Below are 23,544 nucleotides of genomic sequence, written 5' to 3'. Positions count from 1 at the left end.
GGCATACAACTTAGCAACTGAACAACAAGAACAAATGCTAAACACAGAGTTACCATATACAACACTACAATTCTATTCCTAGGTATTTACTGAAGATAACTAAAAACATATGTTCACACAAAGACTAGTACATAAATGTTTCTAGCAATATTATTGAAAATAATCAAAAGGTGGAAACAGTCCAAAAGTTTATCAACTGATGAATGGATAGACAAAATATAATATACCCATACAATGTGATATCATTAAGCCACAATAGGGAATGAAGTATTGATATATGCTACAATATAGATAAATCTCAGAAACATGCTAAGTGAAAGAAGCTAGTCATAGAAGACCACATACTGTGTGATCCTATTCATGTAAAGTGTCCTGAATAGGCTGCTGCTGCTAAGTTACTTCAGTCGTGTCCGACTCTGTGTGACCCCATAGATGGAAGTCCACCAGGCTCCCCTGTCCCTGGGATTCTCCAGGCAAGAACACTGGAGTGGGTTGCCATTTCCTTCTCCAATGTGTGAAAGTGAAAAGTGAAAGTGAAGTCGCTCAGTCGTGTCCGACCCCTAGCGACCCCATGGACTGCAGCCCACCAGGCTTCTCCATTCATGGGATTTTCCAGGCAAGAGTACTGGAGTGACTTGCCATTGCCTTCTCTATATAAATAGAAAGTAGATTAATGATTGCAGAAACCTGGGGAGGTGATGGCGGTCTTTTTGGGGGTGCTAAAAATGTTTTAACATTAGATTAGGGCTATTGGATAAACCTGTAAATATAGTAAAAACCACTGATTTATATACTTTAAATGAAATCTTAGGGAACTGCCTGGCAGTCCAGTGGTTAGGACTCTTTCATTGCATGGGAACACAGGTTCAATCCCTGGTCAAGGAAATAAGATTACACAAGTGGCGTGGCAAAAGTAAATAGATAAATGGGGGCACTTTATGGTATTTAAATTATATCCTGACAAAGCTGTTAATTTATGTTCTGCTTAATAATACAGACTTTTTCTGAGATTTAGAGACATCATGGTTATCTTAACTCTTCCCTAGGATTTTGGTGGTAAATTTTTATATACAGTAAATATCACTAAAGACAACTCCAAACCAAAGAACAGGGCTAAGAAAACGCCCTTTGTAAGTTCATCTGCTGTTGGTAGAGGAGTTAATTTTTAATCTCAGATTGATTTCTTGCTATCCAGAATGTTTTAATTTGCTGTGAGTTGCTTTCTGAAGTGCTCACCTGTCTACTGCCCCCACCCTCTCATTAAAAATAAGAAAAGATCATATAATTATTTCTTTAATATGTTCATTTTATATATTAGAATGAAAGCAGATTAAAGATCTGTTCCATAGCTTACAGCTGTTTATACTACAACTCATTACTTCTCAGAGTCACAAGTCTTAACAATGAGCTAGCTGTGCGTATCTAAAGTGTAAATTCCTGGTGTTTTTACACTTTTTACAGTGAAACTTACCCAGATTTGTCTACAGGAGCTATTTCTGTTTGTGGTACACTGAGAAAGAGCTACATAGGATGAAAAATGAAAGGTCTCTTGGGACTAAAAATGAAATATCTTTTACGGCAACTTAAAAACCTTACTATCACTACTTGGGCTTTCCTGGTGGCTCAGTAGTAGAGAAACCATCTGCCAAAACAGAAAACGCCGATTCGATCCCTGATCTCAGAAGATCCCACATGCTGGCAACAACTAAGCCCGGGTACCACAACTATGGAACTTGTGCTCCAGAGCCTGCGAACAACAATTACTGAAGCCTGTGTGCCCTAGAGCCTGTGTTCTGCCACGAGAGAAGCCACAGCAATGAGAAACCTGTGCACCGTGACTAGAGAGCAGCCTTTGCTCTCTACAACTAGAGAAAAACCCACGCAGCAACGAAGACCCATCACAGCCCCAAATAAATAAAGAAAGTTAAATAAAAAATGTTATTATCACTACTTGCAGTAATTACAAGTTTTTCTTCAGAAAAATATTTTGACTCACAATCAGTTTTTAACCTTGGGACAACTTCTTGTTATCAATATATGTCTTGTACCTGAACACACGGCTCAAGAGCCACTAGCAGCCACCCCACTGCAAGAGATGTAAACTAACTCAGATTTAACCTGATCAGAATTCAGAATCTGCCATTAAAATACATATTGTGTATTTTGAAGAAAAACAAGTCACTTTTAACTATATATGCTCTGGGAAATTATGGGTAGACTTGCTTATTCGTATATTTTTAAAGATTACCTTTTCTCCCCTGCATACCCAAGTCTCCATTTTAATCCTTTGCATTCAGTCCCATGGGTTTTTTTCTTTCTAAGAATCCAGGAATATTTGCAAAAATATTGTGTTTCCCTTTAAATTAACAAGATTAGGAGGTATTGAAGCTAAGTGATTCTAAATTCTATGCCACCCTCAGGTATTAGACATGCAAAAACTGTAAGAGGTACCAAAATTCACTAGGGAAGAGAAAAAAATACTTTGAAGTTTTTTTGACTATTTTTAAAATTGTGTTTAAGAATACTTTGCAAGCCAGTTTTGACATTATCCAGAACATAGCATCTAAATACTATGAGAGAAGTTTTTTTCCCCTGCATCTTCAGAAATCACCACAACTTTATAATCCCTTATCTGAAGCCTTATTTGGCCTGATATGTTTCAGAATTCAGAACATTTATCAGAAAAGTGTGTCAGACACATATTATATAACATCACTAGCAAGCACAGAAGATGCACTGCAACCAAACTCATTCATATTTTTGTAGCGAACTTACAAATACTCATTTGTATCCTCAGTTTCCTTCTGGTCAGATTTTACAGAGTTAGGAAAAGATTGGGACCTGGAACGGACATGTTAATTTGAAATACAGTTATTTATATTTGATATCTGGTTCACAGTCACTGTAAACTACTGGCCTTTTCTTTCACAAAAATGAAAGTGCATTTAAAATGAAAACTGAAACAGTCTATTCCCAGGAGTAAATGTAAAACAGATTTGCTTGTGAAGCTATGTTAATTGTATTATGATCTTTCTCTGCTGCTGCTAAGTCACTTCAGTCGTGTCGGATTCACCAGGGCCCCCCGTCCCTGGGATTCTCCAAGCAAGAACACTGGAGTAGGTTGCCATTTCCTTCTCCAATGTGTGAAAGTGAAAGTGAAGTTGCTCAGTCGTGTCCGACCCTTAGCGACCCCACGGACTGCAGCCTACCAGGCTCCTCCATCCATGGGATTTCCTAGGCAAGAGTACTGGAGTGGCTTGCCATTGCCTTCTCCGATGATCTTTCTCTGCTGCTGCTGCTGCTGCTAAGTCACTTCAGTCGTGTCCGACTCTGTGTGACCCCATAGACAGAAGCCCACCAGGCTCCCCCATCCCTGGGATTCTCCAGGCAAGAACACTGGAGTGGGTTGCCATTTCCTTCTCCAATGTGTGAAATAGCACTTGCCTAATTCCCTCTGATTAAAAACTTCGTTTCTTGGTGCGACAGTAGAAGGCATCAGGTCAGCCTGAAGCTTGCAGTGAGTCCCTGCGCGCTTCAAGGACCTCGAGCAGCAGGAAGACCTGTGGGAGGGTAGGGAAGCGCCGACAGCCCAGCGCTGCAGGATGTCTGCTGCTGCTGCTGCTGCTAAGTCGCTTCAGTCGTGTCCGACTCTGTGCGACCCCACAGACGGAAGCCCACCAGGCTCCCCCGTCCCTGGGATTCTCCAGGCAAGAACACTGGAGTGGGTTGCCATTTCCTTCTACGCTGGGCCAATTTCAGCCTCAGTGGATGAAGCAAAAGAGAGACCAAGCGGGGATTTATGTGGTTACTGTTCTCTTGGTAGGACATGGAGGGAAGGACAGTATTCCTCCTTAAGGCACTGCTATAAATTCTTCCTTGGGAGTTACAAAAAGTGACAAGGAGGTCCTCACTTTGGGAAGAGCGGCTGCTAAGTAGGAGCTGGGGCTAGAAGAGGAACAGTGCAGCGAGTCTTGCACAGCTTGCGTGAAAATGGGCCATTTGTTCTTACACTGGTTCCAGAGAGTCAGGTACCTGAGCGGAGAGCGGCCGGCCCTCAGCTCCAGCCACGTTCCGAGTGAGGCGCTGTGGTCCACCGGCTGCAAGCAGTAAACTACTGCCAGGCTGGGTTCGGACTGTGGCCCTTACGGCCCGCGCGCCAGGCCTGTCGGCGGCGGGCAGCCTAGAAGGCTGTCCGGGACCAGGAGAGCGCCAGAGGCGGGGCCAGGTCGCTAGAAAGCGCAAGCCCGGCCGGCCCTCCTCGCCTTCAGGGGCGGGCGGGACCCTCACGGCATCCCAGCCAATCCCTGCTTCCCGATGGCCGCGGGGCGGGACCCTCACGGCATCCCAGCCAATCCCTGTTTCCCGATGGCCGCGGGGCGGGACCCTCGCGGCTTTCCGTCCAATTCTCGCTCCTCTGGGCTTGAGGGGAGCAGGCCGGTGCAGCTGGGGGCTGCGGCGGAGTTGGTGAAGCGCAGTGCGGAGGTCGGGGCTACTTGGCTCGCGGAGTGCGCGCTCCCTCCCTTTCTCCCCTAACAGTTTGGGGGTGGGGAGAAGTTAAGGACAGAGTTAAATGGTGTAGAGCGGCAGAGGTGTCAGGACTCGGCGGAGACGACTTCGGGCATCTCGCTGGCCCGGGTCTGAGAGGTACTCCTGAAGCTGGGCCGCTGGGCTTGTCCGCGGTGGTGCTTCCTTAGACTGCTGTCACCTGATGGCTTTTAGAGTGTGCGGAGCTGCCTTTGCTTTGGTGGGGGGCGTCTCCGAGCTCTCATCGCCTTCTCCTCCTGTCTCTAGAGCCAGGCTTTGAACTTGCAGCCCTGCGATAAATCGCCAGCACCAGGTCCCTGGGCACCGGGAGGTACATTGTTGTCGGGGGCTTATCTAACGGAACTGAGTGCGGTTGTCTTAGCAGTTAACCTAGTTAATCCGTGTAGTAATTTTTATCTAGCTTTCTGGCAGATGGACTCTTTTGCGTGTGTTTGCTGTGAGTTCCGAAGGGATGAGACTTGGCGCCTCCCAACTCTTCAGTTGTATGTCTTCCACCCTCTTTTACTAGTTTTTGTTAATTTTTTACTCCTGCAATTGTTAAACTTGTTTTCGTCCTGCCCACAGTTTACCAGCTCAGTTCACACCCCTGTGGTTCCTGAACAGAATTGTTGCAACAAGCAGTTGGCAGTCCTAAACAACTCGTCTTGGTTTACCGGTATGCGGTAATCTGCTCCTTTTACTTGTTTTTCCTGATTCTGCTTTGTACTCAGAATTTCCATCTTACTGCTCCCAGGTGGCCCACTGTGATTAAGTCCGGCATCATCACTTTCCTAAAGCATTTATTTATAGGTTCTTTTGGAATTGTATTATTCAGTCTTTGTGATTGAGAGTTCAAAACAATCCTCCATGAAAGAATCTGATAATTCATATTTTTATTGTGTACCTCTTGCTGAGTTAAGACTGCAGTGAGTACGGAATTGATCATCGTGGTCTCAGATGCCTAGAGTCTAAGTGGCACAGATGTATACAGAGAATAGCTTGTTTTTCTACATAGGTGTATTAGTTTCCTATTGGTACATAACAATTTATCACAAACCTAACAGTTAAAAAACAAATTTATTAACCAGCATCTCTGTAGATGCAAAGTTTTGGTAGGTTTAGCTGGGTTCACTGCTTAGTGTCTCACAAAGCTGAAATGAATTTGTTGGTTTGGGCTTTCTGAGGGAGAATACATCTTAAGATTCGTCGAGGTTGTTGGTAGAATTAATTTCCATCAGGACCAAGATTCTCATTTCCTTACTGGCTGTCACCTGGGGCCTCTCTCGTTTCCATGGGAGCATGTGCATTTTCAAAGCCAGACAGCACCTTCAACCCTTTTCATACTTTTAATCTCCCTGACTCATCTTCTGCCACCTCTTGGAGAAAGCTTTCTGCTCCTAAGAGCTCAAGTGATTAGGCCCACCTGGCTAATCCCTCTCCTTTAAGGTCAATTTTGCAATAACACCATCACAGTCCAAGAAGTGATAATCTCATATTCACAGATTCTGAGTATTAGAGGAGGCAGAATCAAGAGGGCCACTTACAGAAATCCTGCTTAACATGATGTGGTTATCTCAAAATTAGATTATTTTTATAATTCAGTTTCAAAAAAATTAACCCTAACAACGACTCTGATTGAGTATCCTCTCTACAGATAAAGAAATTCAGGTAAAGTTGTTTGTCCCAGGGCATGTGAGTAGAAAATGATGAGTTGGCATTTGGACCCAGATCTGCATTTCCTTTAGTCCTAAAGCCATGTTTATGGATGGTCACGGTGAAGTGCAGTCAGTCATTTAGACAGGAAAAAGCTGAGGAATTGGGATATTTGTTGTATCTCAGTTTTGGATTATCTCTTTATGTTAGTGGTGTAGGCTAAGCTCTTCTTCCTTAACAAAGAAAGCCAAACTACAGTGGCATAAGTAAAAGGGTTTTTTTTTGTTGGTGTTGGTGGTGGTTTTTTGTTTGTTTTTCTTATACACCTAAAGGAAGGAGTCCAGGGCTAATAGGAAGATGCTAACAGCCTCAATACCTGTCTCCTATAAATGGGTCCAAAGTGTTAGTCCAGTTGGCACTTTCCTGCTTGGCAGTGAGGAGGAGAGAAAGCAGAGAACACCTGTAGTTCCTTACAGGGGCGTGATCTGGAGGCAGCATGTACATCCAAAAGCCATACCGAGCTCCAAGGGGAGTAGGGGAGATACAGCTGTGTGGCCTGCTACCCAGCTGAGACTCAGGATTCTGCTAAGAAAGGACGAGAATTGTACTGGCTTAAAGCACTCTTTGCCACACCAGTGTTTTTTTTTTAATGTTTTATGCTGTAACTTTCTGTGAGTGGGATATACTATTTGACTTTGCTATTAGTTTTAACAAGTAGTATTTGAAAGGAGAGGAAATTCTTAATCAATATTACTGTTCCTTGATTTCTCAGCTGCTATTTTAATATATAATTTTAAAGGCTTCTTTAAGGAATTTCTTTTTCTGTTCACATTTTGTGTTACTCTGATTTCTCTGAAAATTAATACATCTGGAAAACGTTCAAGATTGCTTTAGGATACTTGATCATTCTGTGTAGGCCTCACTGTCATATGACTTATGCATTCTGTTGATTTATGCATTCCATAATATTTTGTAAATTTATGGTTTAATGACTCTTCCATGCCTTTTCATACTTTCCTCTTGAAATTTCTTTCTCTCAGTCCATTTTCCTTTTCTACTCATCTGCATTCTACCTGCCCATTTAGATTTACTGTAAGTCCCCTCTCCCACTAGCAGGTATGGGAGGAAGATTATGGTCAGACAGATATGCATTTGAGTCATTGGTTTGATCTCAGGCAATTTACTAAATCTCTAAGGTTTGACTTCTTATGTAAAATGGCAGTGAATGCCATTTTTCATAGAATGAAGATGAAGGAGATGACATGTTTTCTATCACACTTACTGCAATACTTGGCCAGTATTCAGTGCTCAAAAAAATATAGTGATCTTGAGGATCACTCCTTGACCTCTAACAATTTGAGTCTTTGTTGTTTGTTTTCTTAATGATTTTCTCTCTCTGACAAATCTGTGAATTTCTAAGGCCTAGAGCCAAGTCTTAGATATACTGTGATCCCTAAATATTGACATAGTGGGTTGAAACTAGTACCTAAAAGAATACTTACGGGAGTTAATTATGAGGGCTTTTTTCTATAGTGTTCCTATTGTGACTGCATCATGGAAAATCAACTGGCTAAATCAACTGAAGAAAGGACATTTCAGTACCAAGATTCCCTTCCATCACTGCCTGTTCCTTCACTTGAAGAATCATTAAAAAAATACCTTGAAGCAGGTATGTTTGTGATCTTTTAATGTATGTTGATATTGCTAGCAGCTTAACTGTGAAATTGTCAGAAGTTGATGAGGGTCTAATTGTTTTGTCCTCTAGGCTCATGATAATGAAAAGTATCCTTAAAATGTCCAAAACATTTCTGTCTTTCTCTCATGTTAATTTTTCCATAGTTTAAAACGCCAGGTAGTACTATTAGGTTTACAATAAGTAGTAGTCCTCTGCCTTGTTTCCCCCACTGCATTTTCAAATATCTACTTCTGTGTTATCTCCAGATTTAAACTAACATTCGTATACAACTCTTTCTTAGATTTTTTTTTTTTTTAGTTGTAGATATTATATGTTAGTTCCTAAAAAGATGAAGATTTAGCTCTCCTACACTCATCTAACCTCCACCTTCATTTCTCAACATTTATGCAATCTAACGTATCACATTTTCCCTCTAATTTTCTCACTGTTGCCCAAAATCACCATTTGCAATTAAATTAGTGTTCACCTGATTTAAATCTGGATTTACCCAAAGTAATTTATCAGACCATTGAGGGTTTGGGGATATGCAGTTATTCACAAGAGAACCATTCAGTGTACAGTACTATAATTACCTTTTTGCTGCATTTTTAAATTTTTCCTCATTTTTCATTTGCTTGCTTTGCTTTGTATCCACAACTCATTCACTCCAGATATCTCACTACACCTAAAATCCCTGAATCCGCTTAAATACACAAGGTAGTCACTTGGTTTCATTTCTTCTTGGAGACGTCCCGCCTGGAGCCCCGTACCTTCTTGTTGAAATTAGTATTTACTTTTCTCAAGATGGCTGGAGGTTCTGTAGCCATCATTCTGGCAGTTCTCTTCACCTCTCTCTCCTGTATTTGATTCCCTGGTTCCTGGATTTTGTTTTCCTCTTTCTGTTTGCTCATTTTGAAGTGCATCTTTAGAGGCTACTTGAGAAAGGGTGTCTGGGAGGAAAAGAATGTTTTTATGCTACTCATGCTTGATTGTTTGGCTGAGTATAGAATTCTGGGTTGGAAATGACTTTTCTAAAGTTTTGAAGGGACTGTCTGTTTTTCTTGAGAAACCTGATGCTGTTCTGGTGTTTGACCCTTTATATGTGACCTGTTGTTTTTCACTCCCTAGATGTGTTTGGAAATCATTTCTTTATCTCTGTTATGCTGAATATCTCAGTGATGTACCATGATGTATAGGTATTATCATTATTTCTCTGAACATTCAGTGGGTCCTTTCTGTTTAAAAAGTTATGTTCTTCAGTTCTAGGAAATTATTCTTTTTTTTAATTAGAGGAAAATTGCTTTATAATGTTGTGTTGGTTTCTGCAATACAACAAAGCAAATCAGTCATAATTGTATGTATATCCCATCCTTCTTGAGCCTCTCTCCCCCCCCCATTCCACCCCAGAAATTTTTAAAGTACCACTTGTTTTGTAGTTTTCTCCTCTCTTTTTTTCACTCTCTTTCTGAGAGCAGCTCCTATCACTTGGATCTGGTTCTTCTGGGCAAAGCTTTTAATTAAAAAGTTGTTTTCCTTTCATTGTATTAGTGAAAGTGAAAGTATTAGTCACTCAGTCATGTCCGACACTTTGCAACTCCATTGCCTGCATCTCACCAGGCTTCTCTGTCCATAGAGTGCTCCAGGCAAGAATACTGGAGTGGGTTGCCATCCCCTTCTTCAGCAAATCTTCCTGACCCAGGGATTAAACCCAGGTCTCTGGCATTGCAGGCAGATTCTTTACCTGCTGAGCCACTTGTCCCTTTTTGGTCCATTTAATATTTGGTATCAGTCCTTTTTTGGTCTCCTACGTGAAAGGCTTTCCTCTAATATGTGGCAATCCTTTGTCATTCACATTTGAGTCAGATCCTGACAAGCTTATGGGGAGCTCTGAGTGTGTGGGTAGACCTTGGTGACGTGTGAGCCTTATAATGAGCCATGAAGGGTAATAGGGCAGAGATCTAGTGTTCTATTGAGACATATCCAAATGCCCAAACTCCTTTCTCTTGGATTTATACTTTCCCTGAAGAAGAATTCTCTCATCTTTTGTTAAGAAGGCAGAAGCCTCATGGCTAGTGTTTGGAGAGCTGAGTGGAGGAAGAGGCAGGAGGGATCATTGTTCTAGTGTGCACTTTCATTGTTAACCCTCTTTTTAAAATGTGAGCTGGAATCCATGTATTATGCTAGTTTGGTACAACTTCTCCTAAGGGTAAACCTTTATATTTCTAATGCTATTGGGAGGGAGGAAGTTGTCTGGCTTTCTGGAGTGTAGGAGATTCACAAGGACGAGTGTGGATGGGGTGGTTGTCAGCTGTTTTTACAGGCATTGAAGCAGTCATACTGTTTTCAGCCTCATATTGTCCCTTGTCTTTAGAAGATTGTCTTGAATTCTTGAACCTTCCTAGAGTTCCACTGCAGGACTTGGCTTGTTTGTTGGGTTTTCACCAAACCCTCCTTACCCTCCCACTTCCTTCTACTCCCTAGGCTATGGATACTTCGTCCATTCTGTGGTCAGTCGCCATTTCCCCACAAGTTTTCTAATTTGTAAAATGTTAACCTCTCTGCTGTCCTCTCCTTTCATGTTCTTTGTCCTTATAAACTTACACCTTTTTAGTAATTGTCTTTTAGTGGGTTACTAGAAGTGAAGATACATTTATGAACTTAGTTCCCTTTGTTTAACTGGAAGACCTCTGATTTTTTTTTTCTTTTTTTCTCACCTATTTTCATCTGGGAATTCTAGTTTCTTTTTTAAAAAAACTTTGTGATTATTCACTTGTGCTCTCTGAATGCAACTATTTAAATTAACTTTAAGATTTTGAGGAGGCAAAAATAAATCAAAAGGAAGATATTAATGTCCCTTGATTTCTAATTAATGGATTTCTACTTTCATCTATAGCTTAATTTTCAGAACACTTGGTTTTCATGGACTAGGCACCTTGTATTCTGTGTACATGTTCGTAAAGAAAATCGTTATTGGCCACAAGCGATCCTAAACTGCTTGGGGAAGGCTTTACACTTAAATCTACATATATGCTGCATTTACATTCATAGTGTTTAAGCCTCTGCTTGAACATTAATGGAAAGAAGCTTTAATTTCTCACAGTAATGGCTAAACAGGATTTACTTTCCTATTGGACTAATAACTAGGTGATAGTCCTACGTGTCATTTTAACTATCATTGTCTAGAATGATTTTAAATTAATTTTGGGAGAAATAGTCATCAGATTACATAGTATCCACTGTTTTATTTTTTGAAGTAGTTTGCATTATTGCTTTTCAGCCATTTTTATATTATAAACTCTAATTTAGTGGACTGCTCTAATATATACATAAGTGTTTTATGTAACTGAGTCAGGATTTGTGTAAGTAATAATAATTGAGGTGAGTTTGTGGTACTTGATGTCTAAATACTTTAATGCATATTTCTTCCTTTTACAGTAAAGCCATTTGCAAATGAGGAAGAATATAAGAATACTGAAGCAATTGTCTGGAAATTTCAAAATGGTATTGGAGCAAAATTGCAGCAGAAATTACTTCAAAGGGCAAAAGGAAAAAGAAACTGGGTATTTATGTTATTGAATTTATTAGAATATTAATATTCTAATATTCTTAATGAAAAGTAAATGCGTATCTAGCTTTCATTTTTAAATTATTACTGTAGAATATACTGTAGAATACTATTACTGTAGAATTACACTGTAGAATCCTTACAGTTACTGTTGTCTTTATCATCCAAAAGAATGAATGAATTGTTTAACTCTGGGGAGTTTTAAGTATTGTGTTTGGGTTCCTCTCATTATGTGGGAGAACTTGGTAAAATGCAGAATTCCTGGGACCAGTGATTCTAATTCAGTATCTCTGGAAAGGGTGCCCAGATATCCTTATTTAACTACCCTATGCAGTTCTGATGCAGGTCATCTTTAGACCATGTTTGAGAAAAACATTTTGTCCAGAGAAGCATGGTCTAAAAAAAAGCCCAAAATACTAAAATAGATATCACATTTATGGTGTGTAAATATTTATACAGTGCATAGGAGAAAAGAGCCATTAGAAAACTGGAGTGAAGAATGCTTATGAGTATTCTGTGTTTCAGTTGGATAGATTGAGGAAACATTGGTATAAGGATCTCAGTAATTTTTCACAAGGAATCTTGTTTGATTTTTCATCTTCACTACTCTACTTTTGTAGGATGAGTTTTCGTAATTTAAGATACTGCCTTAGTCTAGAAATAATGTTTGTAACTATCATTTGGTTTTAGAAATAAAAAGCAAGCTGATCTTTTTATTGTCCTTTAGATACCTATAATGGAGTAATACAAGTTTATATGTCTAGATTCCTTTTTTCTCAGTTTTGAGCCTTCAATGACTTTAAATTAGGGTAAAGGTTAAAGAAGTCATTATTCTGCCTGTATCTTTTTCACTTGTATTTTTCCAAATGACTGACTGTAGTTTGTAACATCAAATTCTTCAAAAAGAGCTCCAGGTAATTTGATGAGATCCACTTACTTACACATGAAATTCAATTGCAGTTGTGAACAGGTACTCTGAGAAAACACACCTAGAGTGCTTTGTTGGTTATTGGTAATTTTAATATGCTCTGTCTGAAGGTGTTTCTTTCAGTGCTTTCTTGTTTCACATTTTTGATAATGTAGTTAAACTTGAATAGTACTTAATTCAGATCCCATAATTCCAAAAGAAAGAAATGATCACAATAGCATTTTTACTATTTGTAATGATTTAAAATGAAACATGTTTTTAAGTGTTGAAAAGTAATTAAAGAAAAAAGAACAAATAGAGCTTTTTTTTCATTCTCAGCAGTTACACCTTCAGGTATTGATACTATCAATAGCATTAGGCTGATGTTCTTAATTTCTTTTAGCTGGAAGAGTGGTGGCTGAATGTTGCCTACCTGGATGTTCGTATACCATCACAATTGAATGTCAACTTTGGGGGTCCTGCAAGCCATATTGAACACTACTGGCCTCCAAAGGAAGGCACACAGTTGGAAAGAGGAAGTATAAGTCTTTGGCATAACTTGAACTACTGGCAACAGTTAAGAAAGTAAGGATAGTTGTGTCAATTCAGTTACATATTTGCCCAAAGTCTCTGGTGGCAAAATGTTAAGAAGCTTAATTTACTCATTTGGGGATGAATACTATAGGTGTGACTGTTTGGTTTAAAAGTTTTATAATGATTTCTTGGCCAATATACTTTTGTTTGTTTGTTTGTTTGTTTTAACAGAGAAAAGTTAGCTGTTGAAAAAGTTGGAAATACTCCTCTAGATATGAATCAATTCCGAATGCTGTTTTCCACCTGCAAGATTCCAGGAATTACTAGAGATTCAATTATTAATTATTTTAGGACTGGTAAGTAGAAAACGTTTGTACTTTTTCTGGTGGAAGCATTGGGATTTGGCCAGACTCTTGAGATTGATTTGTTTTCTGCATGGCTGTCCTGGGTCTCTGTTGCTGCACGCGCTTTCTCTGCCTGTGGCGAGTGGGGGCTTCAGTAGCTGCAGTGCACGGGTGTAGTTGTTCCTCAGCATGTGGGATCTTCCCGGACCAGGGATTGAACCCCTGTCCCCTGCTTTGGCAGATGGATTCTTTACTGCTGAGTCACCGGTGAAGCCCCAGGATTTGGGTAGTTTTGCTGCAGTTTTTCTGTGATGCTGTGGAATGTACTCTTTTTTTGGCTGTGCCATGTGCCTTACGGGATCAATGTTCCCTGACTAGGGACAGAACCCAGGCTCACAGCAGTGAAAGTGTCAGGTCCTAACCGCTGAGCTGCCAGGGAATTCCCATGATGTTATGGAACGTACTATTTTGAAGAATATTACTTACTGGATTTTGACTAGTTTTATTGGATTTTGACTTGGACTAGTCATAGAAAGACTAGACTTTCTATGAACCTTCTTTCAGCCATAATGATTTAGCTGGAAATAATTTATGGGAATGGATTTTTTTGAAAGTGTGTCTTACATGGTTCAATACAAACCTAATGCTTGCATTGTATCATTTCATAGTTTGAAATGGTCATTTTAGAAAATGGGAAAAGCACACATTCTGTGCAAACGTAGAGTACCTAAACAGTGTTGAAATGTGTGTTTATGAGTTTAAAGTTTTCTTAAACAGCAGCAGTGGAAGAGGGAGTGCAGGATTTTTTCAAGGGAAAAATTATAATATTGGATATGGAATCTACTCTGGTAGGAGAAAATTGAAGAAATTATGTGTTGATGGGGATAACAGCGTGCTAGCCACTGCAGCTAAGAGGCTAGTCTCAGTAAGGAAGCAATAATTAGGACTGGTTTGAGGTTTTTACTGTTTTTTGTTTTTTTGTGTGCATGCTAAGTTTCTTCAGTCATATCTGACTCTCTGTGATCCCAGAACTGTAGCCCTTCAAGCTCCTCTGTCCATGGGATTCTCCAGACAAGAATATTGGAGTGGGTTGCCATTCCCTCCTCCAGGGGATCTTCTGACCCAGGTTACTTACCCCTGAAGTGACAATTAAGGCTAATTCAGTTTTGCTTTTCATCCTGTCACCTCATTTTGCCCAAGAAGTTGAGGACTTTGAATGTCATCTCTTGTCATCTGGATTCATAGCGCAGTGCATAACCTAATTTGACCCAAGTTTCTCACTGCTGTGCCCCACCTTCCACTACTTCCCTAAACTCTTCTGCTGTACTTCATGGAACTCATGGTCAGCAAAATCCATTATATCCTCCTCCTTTTCTCTGAAAGCTCCCCTTTCCTTTTGAAAGCTGCTGTTTCTGAAACCTGGTTGTTTCTCTTTAGACTTTTGCTGTGACCATCTCAAATGAAGGCTTTGTTTTTCTCTCATGCCTTTGAAGGGCGAGCAGAAGATGTTGGTGTCTTTATTTCCCACTGCACTTTCCATTTTATCCTTTTCCTTACAGTTTGAGCTTTTGAAAAAAAGAAATGCTAGCAGGCTATGTCACCCCTGCGTGTTATTGTCCCAGTGATGTCCTTTTTGATCATTTTCCTTCATTCATTGATTGGTTTAGCACCAGTCTCACTGTCTGTCTCTCCATTACTACCTCAGTCACATCCTTGATGACTTCAGCCTCCATGTGTGGATGACCCATGGCTGCTCTTTTCCTTTCTTTCCTTCCTCTAGGAATCTGTACTCCTTCTCAAGCAGCCACCACTACCATGGCCATGCCCCAAACTTGCTTAAAATAAAAAACTCTCTCATCTCTGACAGTACAGTTGTAGGCATCTCACTCTGACCTCCACTTTCTCTTCACAACTCACTTCCTTTAGGTCTACCTCAGTCATTTTTTTGACATCTTGACTTAAAATCCAGTGACTCTGCAGTTCTTCACTTTCATTTCTCCCTCCCCACTCCCAAATCGTCACATCTTTCTGTGTTTCTTTACTCTTACCACTCCCTATCATATATTAAATACATTCAAACCTTTGCTCACCAGCTCCCTCCTCATCTCCAGCCCCACATCAACGCTGTGTAATTTTAGTCTTCTGCTTTTACTCCACATATTAAAGACGTCTACCCTAGTAGTTTTCTTGGCCAGAGGAATCCACGAAACATCACTTTTCTCAGTTAACCTCAAGTGGATCCAAAGCACTACCTTGCTGTATTTTGTCAGGATATTCTGTCACTTTCAGAGAAGACTGTTTGATGGCTTTCTCCATCTTTATTCCTAGCTAATGAACTCTCTTACTTCTCAACAAATGTAATGTTTCTATCATCAAAGTTGCTAACCTGTCTGGCAGGTAGACTAAATGATCTCCAGAGATGTCCACTTCCTAATACTTGGAGCCTATTGAATGTGTTACCTTAAATGATAAAGGGGAGTTAGATTGTGAATGAAATTAAATTTGCTAATCAGTTGAGCTTGAGATAGGGAGATTATCCTGGATTATTCACCTGGGCCCAGAGTAATGGCTCGAGTTCTTATAAGTGAAGAAAGAGAAAGCAGAGAGAGCCAAAGGGTAGAAGTGTGAGGAAGTTACGATCCTCCCTTGATGGCATCAAAGATGGAGGAATGGAAGGGATTCCCTGCTGATCCAGTGGTTAGGACTCAGCACTGTTACTGCCGGAGTCTGGGAACTAAGGACCCTGCAAACTGTGTAGCACAACCAAAAAACTTTAAAAATATATATTTTTAAAAGATGAAGGGATGGAGCTCTGAGTCAAGAAGGAATATGGGCAGCCTTTAGAGCCTGAAAAATCAAAGGAAACAGATTCTCCCCTACAGCCTCCAGAAGGAACCCAGACTCAGGGACAACCGTCATTTTAGCCCAGAGAGACACATTTCAGACTTGTAGCCCCAGAGCTGTAAGACAATAAAATTTTGTTGTTAGTGGTGATTTGCCACAAAGTTAGTGGTAGTTTATTACAGCAATCATAGAAACATGTTCATTCAAATGTTAGCCCATTTTGCAGCCCCCTTGCAGTGCACTATTACATGTTCATATACTTTGTCTTCTCTCTATAAAGATGGATGAACTGTTCTGATTCCTAAGGATAGCCCTTCTGCATGATGTCCTGGGCTCCACCACCTCTTGTTTAATCAAGGGCCTTGCTTTTGCATTATCTTTTTCTCTGTGCTGCATTACCAATTTTCCCTCTTTACTGGGTTGCACAGATTTGTAATATCTCCCATCTTGAAAAAATTGACCTCTTGCTTTCTTTCAGTGTCACACCCTAGTCAAAGCCACCATCACCTCTCTGGTTGTTCCCCACTGGACCACTTCAGTTACCTCCTAACTGATCCTGCTATATATTCTCTTCCCGCTTATAATCCCTTCTTCATATGGCAGCTGGAATGCCCTTTGTAAAGTATTAATTAGATGGCATTATTACTATCCTGCTTAAAACCTTCCATTGGCTTCTTTTCCATTATTTTTTAAATTGCAACCCCTTTCTAAGGCCCATAGGATGTGGCCCCAATTTTTTCTGCCATTCTACTCATTTCTCTCTGCTGCAGCTGCACTGACCTTTTTCTCCCTCTAAGCAGACCAGCTCATTTTGCCCTAATGCCTTTGCACTTGCTGTTTCCTTTGCCTGAAGCTCTCTTCCTACACATATTTCTGTGTTAGCTCTTTTACTTTACTTTGGTCTCTGCTCAAATACCACCTCTGATGCTCATCCTTAGGTAACACCCTCTGTCCTCCTCTCCCCAAGTATTAACTTGGCCTCAGGTTTATTTCCTTTTTACAGCCCCAAATTTTAAGTAGTAGAGGATAATAAAAGGTAGTGATGGTAAATGTGAAAGGATATGGAGGTTTGTGAAGGGGAAGAAATGGTTTGGAAATAGCCAGAGGGACACAGAAAATACATACCCCAGCTCCAGGGAAAGAGGACTTAAGGAAAGTGGATATAAGAGGAAAAATAATAGTGCTTTCAGGAAATAGTTCTTCCTCATAGCTAATGAGTAGATATCATGAGATAACATGTGTAAAGCATTTAGCACATTTCCTTGTACATATCAACCAATAAGTTTACTTCCAATGGCAGTATTTGTCTTTCCTAACTTCCTTCCTTCCTTTTTTGAGAGGGAAGAGGCAGAGATCGTATAGGAAGACGCTCGTCAGAGCCTAGTACTTGAAAAATGGGACTAAGTCAGAATAGTCTGTTATTTACAAATCTCAAAAACAAATAGTTCCTGGGTAATTAAGGTGTGCCAAATGAGTCATACAGTCAATTGTCAGTGGCTTACCAGGTGTTATCAGAGCCTTAGGTAACACTACAAATTGGGCAAAATTCTTTCTCCTTGCCACTCAAGCAAAAAGTACCCTTATTCTACTGAAAAATATTTTACTGAGAAATCCTAGCTAGATATTATTGCAGTTTAATAATCTGATGATCAATCAACAGTAATCCCCCAAAGAAACTTAAATAACTCTCCTCTTGGACTTCTCTGCAACCCTTTCCCCCTCCCAGCTTATCCATAAATTAAACTAGAAAGCTCTGTAGTAGTATGGAATTTATATGATTCTTAAAGTATACAGAATTTGAAACATGAAAATCTAGATGTTTTACATAGAGACATTTCAAGAACATGTATTTATGACATATTAACTGAAATTTTATCACCTTATTAAAGTGTTTTTATTCATGTGACATATTTGAATATATGATAAAATATTGGAGGAATGATTTTTTTCTATTGGATATAAATACGCAGTTTTACTCTTGCTTTCAGAGATTTGAGTCTTGTGTTTTCTTTTTTTTTTTTTCCAGAGAGTGAAGGACATTCCCCAAGTCACCTTGCAGTGTTGTGTCGAGGCCGAGTTTTTGTCTTCGATGTAATGCATGAAGGATATCTGATGACTGCACCAGAGATTCAGAGGTTTTCAAAATACTTTCTTGAGTCTCATTAGGTCTTAAACTTTTACTTGAATTAAAAAAAAAATGTTCAACATTGCCATTTAAAAAGTGACAGTAAGCTGACAAATAAGAATTTTATATATGCTAATTTTTAAAAGCCTATTTTTATTTTATTTTTAATTTAAATTAGTTTTTCATTTTACTCATTGTATATGTATATGAATAAACTCTCCTTGCAGAAAAGATAAGCATTACAAACATGACTCATCCCATTCACTGCCCCAAAATTAATCACTGTTGCTAGTGTGGTGTCTTCTGTCCTTCCAAACCTATTGCAGTGAATTTACATGCACGTACAGATTTTTTTAAAAGAACATGTATATGTATATTTTACATATAGTATGCAGTATAAGTGAGAGTTGCTTAGTCATATCTGACTCTTTGTGACCCCATGGACTGACTGTAGCCTGCCAGGCTCCTCTGTCCAAGGAAATCTCCAGGCCAGAATACTGAGTTGGTAGCTGTTCCCTTCTCCAGGTGATCTTCCCAACCCAGGGATCGAACCTAGGTCTCCCACATTGCAGGCGGATTCTTTACCATCTGAGACACCAGGGAAGCCCATAGTATGTATATTTTATATATATATATAGTATGTACATATAATAGTGTATAAGGAAATGGCAACCCACTCCAGCATTCTTGCCTAGGAAATCCCATGGGCAGAGGAGACTGGTGAGCTACAGTCTATGGGGTCACAGAGAGTTGGATACGACTGAGCTACTAAACAGCAAGCAGAGTATTATTTTGGATGTTTATATTTTTAAAGTTAGCATTATGGAAAATTTTCAAAGGTAGAGGGAATTATATAATGAAGCTACTCCATGTAGTCACCCCTAGATTCAACAGCTATTATATTAACTCCTAGCTTCAACAATTATAAATTCATTGTCTTATTCAGCTATACCTCCTTATGCCCCTCCAGTCACTCCCCCATAGATTATTTTAAAGAAAATCTCAGACGTGATATCCTTTCACTATAAATAGTAAGCTTCTCTAAGATAAAGGACTCTTAAAAATAATAAACATAAAAAAACATTATCACACCTAATGACTTGCTTCTCCAAAAATATTAAGAATTCTTTAGTATATTAATATACAATCAGTTATTCAGATTTTCTGATTTGTCTTCTAAAATTGTATGTGTATATATTTTAAATTATTTTTATTGAGCATTACAAACCTGTACACAAGCACACACAGAAGTCTACAGCTAAATATTCATGCATCTACCACCCAGGTCAAGATACAGAACATTTCCATTATACCCCTTATACCAAAATCCCCCTTCTCAAGTGTAATCACTTAGCTTGCTTGCAATTTTTATTAATACGAAAAGTGCTGCTATGAAGATTCTTGTACGAGTCTTTGATGTATACATGCATGCGTTTCTGTCTCATTACACTCAGGAGAGGACTTGGGGAATCATAGATTATGTGTCTGTTCAGCTTCAGTGGTCATGCCAGTTTTCCAAAGTATTTGTGCTGATAAACACTTCCCACTAGTGTAGGAGTGTTGGAGGAGTTCCTTATACATTCTCGATATGAGGCTTTCATTGATTTCAAAGTGTCTCTTTGATCATCAGAAATTCTTCATTTGAATGTAGTCCAGTGTATCAATATTTTGCCACATGGATTATACCTTTTGTGTACTGTTTATAAATTATTTTCTAATTTAATTTTTTTAAATTGGAGTATAATTGCTTTACAGTGTTGTGTTAGTTTCTGCTATACAGTTGCATGAATCTACTATATTTGTACATATATCCCCTCCCTCCAGAATCTCCCTCCCTACTCCTACCCTTCCATATCCTCATAGAGCACTAAGCTGAGCTCTCAGTGCTATGCAGCAGCTTCCCACTAGCTATTTTACACTTGGCGTGTATCTGTGTCACGGTTATTCTCTCAGTTCGTCCCACCTCTTCCTTACCCCCTCTGTGTGAGTAAGTCCGTTCTCTGTGTCTTTGTCTCTGTTCTTGCCCTGAAGATAGGTTCAACAGTACCGTTTCTCTAGATTCCATATATATACGTTAATAAACAATGTTTGTTTTTTTCTTTCTTATTTCACTCTGTATGACAGATCCTAGGTTCATCCCCATGACTACAAAGGACCCAATTTCATTCCTTTTTATAACTGAGTAATATTCTATTGTGTGTGTGTGTATATATATATATGTGTGTGTGTGTGTGTGTGTATACACACCACATCTTTTTTATCCATTCATCTGTTGATGGACATTTAAATTCCTTCCATGTTCTGGCTGTTGTAAATAGTGCTGCAATGAATACTGGGTCCATGTGTCTTTTTAAATTATGGTTTTCTCCGGATATATGCCCAGTAGTGGGATTGCTGGGTCATATGGTAGTTTTATTCTTAGTTTCTTAAGGGACCTCCCTACTGTTTCCCATAGTGGCTGTATCATTTTGCATTCTTACCAGCAGTGCAAGAGGATTCCCTTTTCTCCACACCCTCTTCAGCATTTACTGTTTGTAGATTTTTTTGATGGTGGCCATTCTGATTCGTAAGGTGTTACCTCATTGTAGTTTTGGTTTGCATTTCTCTAATAATTAGGGTTGTTGAGCATGTTTAATGTATTTGTTGGCCATCTATATGTCTTCTTTGAGGAAATGTCTGTTCAGGTCTTCTGCCCATTTTTTGATTGGGTTTTTTTTTTTCGATATTGAGCTGCATGAGCTGGTTAGTTTTAGGGGTTAATCCCTTGTCAGTTGCTTTATTTGCAAATATTTTCTCCTATTCTGAAGGTTGTCTTTTCATCTTGTTTATGATTTCCTTTGCTGTGCAAAAGCTTTTAAGTTTAATTAGGTTCCATTTGCTTATTTTGTTTTTGTTTTCATTATTCTAAGATGTGGGTCATAAAGGACCTTGATGCAATATATGTCATCTAGTGTTCTGCCTAGATTTTCCTCTATGAGTTTTGTAGTATTTGGACTTCCATAAAAAATTCTTTTTCCTAACACATTGTTAGAAAGATATTTTATTACATTGTGCTCTAAACTTTCATTCTTTTATCTTTCACATTAAAAGTCTGCCTAGAATTGATTTTTGTATGTGGAATGAGGAAAGGGGTAGTTTATGTATTTGAAAATAGTTTTTTAAAAATGATTAATTAGTCAATTTATGTTTGGCTGTGCTGGTCCCATTCTAGTGTTTACTTCACTTTCTTCATGGTTGCTTGTGAAGGGCCTACATTTTAATTTTGATAGAGTTTAATCTATCTATTCCTCAGTTATTTGTACTTTTAGTGTCATATCTTAGAAACTATTCCCTGATACATAGTCATGAAGAGATACTTATGTTTTCTTCTAAGATAAGTTTTGTCTTAATTTGTAGGAAGAGGTCACAGAGGTAATTTTTAAATGTATATTTAATTTGGAATGTTGGCAGAAATTGAGGTGGATATATCCAACAAGCATTTGGAAATTTGGTACTAGAAATTTAGAGAGAAAATAGGGTTAAAGTTAGGGATTTGGTTGCCTCTTTAGGTAAAGGTGATAATTGAAGCTATTCAAGTAGTGGATGAAATTACCAAAGAAGAAACTTGTAGAAGAGTTTGGGAGAGGCCAGTGAGGGGAAATTTGGGAAGACACACATTTGATGGTGGATAGAGAACAACAGTCAGTGAAAAAGACCAAGCAGTCAGTGAATTAGAAAGACCACAATGTAACAGTGCTATAAAAGCCAACTGAGAGAATTTCAAGATTGACTCCTGGGTGGTAAACGACTTTATAAAGAGAAAGACAAGACTGAGATAAAGCTGCTAGATCTTATGGGATGCCATTGCTAATACAAAACCCGATTACAGTAAATTAAAGAATGAGTGGAAAGTAATGAAGGCAGAAAGATTTTGAGGAAATATCAGGATAAAATATTTTAAGATATGTATGATTCTGAAATATAAATATTGTTAATACAAATTTTTGTGCTTTTAAATATCAAAAATTGCATGTGTACTGAAAACAAGTCCATAGATAGTCAAATTGAAGGAGAGGAGGGGTAATTACAGTTACCAAATCTATACCTCTTTTTACAATATGAATAGAGAAGTTATTTTAAACCATCTTTGAGGTATGATTGACATACAAAGCTGTGCATATTTTTTCTGTACAACTGGATGAGTTTGGAGATAAGTATACACTGATTAAACTATTACATAATGGATACCATAAACATATTTAGCACCTCCAAAGGTGTCTTTCCCTCTTTATTTTTAAAAAAAATTTTGGTGGTAAGAACACTTACCTTAAGATCTACCCTCTTAGCAAATTTTTAAGAGTACAGTACAGTATTATTAACTACAGCACTATGCTGTACAATAGATCTCTAGGACTGACTTATCTTGTATAACTGAAACTTTGTGTCACTTGACAGTACTGTGCTTAGTCGCTCAGTCGTGTCCGACTCTTTGTGACCCCATGGACTGTAGCCCACCAGGCTCCTCTGTCCCTGGGGATTCTCCAGGCAAGAATACTGGATAACTATGTAATACATGGTTGCCATGACCTCCTCTCCAGGATCTTCCCAATCCAGGAATTGAACCCAGGTCTCCTGCATGGTGGACAAATGCTTTACTGACTGAGCCACCAGGGAAGCCCAAGAATACTGGAGTAGGTAGCCTGTCCCTTTTCCAGGAGATCTTCCTGACCCAGGAATCGAACCAGGGTCTCCTGCATTGCAGGTGGATTCTAATGCCTCCTCATTTTCTCCTTAGCCCAGCCCCTGGAACCTGCCATTCTTTTCTGCTTCTAAGAGTTTTATCTATTTTAGATTCCACATATAAGTGATACCATGTAGTGTTTCTTCTGTGTTTTAGCATATTTCATTTAGGATAGTGTCCATCAGGTTCATTCACGTTGTTGCAAATAGTGGAATTTGTTTCTTAAAGCTGAATAAAATTCCATTTGTATATATATACCACATCTTGTTCATTCATCCATCATTAAATATTTAAGTTGCTTTTGCCTCTTGGCTATTGTGAATAATACTGCAAGGAACATGGAAATGCGAGTGTCTCTTTGAGACCCTGGTTTCAGTTCCTTTGGATATGTACACAGAACTGGGATTGCTAGCTCATATAGTATCTCCATTTTTAATTTCTTGAGGAACCTCCATAGTTTTCTATAGTGGCTGCACCAATTGACAGTTCCACCAGCAGTGCAGGAGGGTTCTCCTTTCTCCACATCATCATCAGCGCTTGTTACTGCTTGTCTTTTTGATAATAGTCACTCTGACAGGTGTGAGAGGATATCTCATTGTGCTTTTGATTTACATTTCCCTGATAATTCGTGATGTTGAGCACCTTTTCATGTA

At 39.1% G+C, this 23,544-nt stretch overlaps 1 protein-coding gene and 1 long non-coding RNA gene across 6 annotated transcripts in view; one reads left to right on the top strand and one right to left on the bottom strand.

Moving 5' to 3' along the window:
* LOC148778314 (uncharacterized) overlaps positions 1-4,196 on the bottom strand; it is a 74,538-nt gene extending 70,342 nt beyond the window's left edge. For both annotated transcript variants that reach the window (XR_016036915.1, XR_016036916.1), the window contains exon 1: positions 4,033-4,196. This is a non-coding gene — a long non-coding RNA (uncharacterized LOC148778314). The remainder of the gene's footprint in view (positions 1-4,032) is intronic.
* A 219-nt stretch (positions 4,197-4,415) lies between these two features.
* The window catches only part of CROT (carnitine O-octanoyltransferase), a 49,350-nt gene continuing 30,221 nt past the window's right edge, over positions 4,416-23,544 (top strand). Inside the window, exons 1-8 of one of the 4 annotated variants that reach the window (XM_055420617.2) lie at positions 4,416-4,644; positions 4,957-5,027; positions 5,110-5,200; positions 7,711-7,846; positions 11,288-11,412; positions 12,728-12,909; positions 13,090-13,214; positions 18,073-18,181. In XM_055420617.2, coding sequence (XP_055276592.2) covers positions 7,732-7,846; positions 11,288-11,412; positions 12,728-12,909; positions 13,090-13,214; positions 18,073-18,181 — 656 coding nt within the window. In that variant the 5' untranslated portion in view covers positions 4,416-4,644; positions 4,957-5,027; positions 5,110-5,200; positions 7,711-7,731. Of the gene's footprint in view, positions 4,645-4,791; positions 4,838-4,945; positions 5,028-5,109; positions 5,201-7,710; positions 7,847-11,287; positions 11,413-12,727; positions 12,910-13,089; positions 13,215-18,072; positions 18,182-23,544 lie in introns of all 4 variants that reach the window. The other 3 variants (XM_055420616.2, XM_055420618.2, XM_055420615.2) reach the window with 3 other exon arrangements.

Source organism: Moschus berezovskii, chromosome 3 (assembly GCF_049115385.1).
Source record: "Moschus berezovskii isolate FMDL1 chromosome 3, NW_MosBer_1.0, whole genome shotgun sequence".
NCBI classification, from domain to species: domain Eukaryota; kingdom Metazoa; phylum Chordata; class Mammalia; order Artiodactyla; family Moschidae; genus Moschus; species Moschus berezovskii.
Note: the sequence above shows the minus strand (reverse complement) of the source record. Positions and strands in the feature narration are given on the sequence as shown.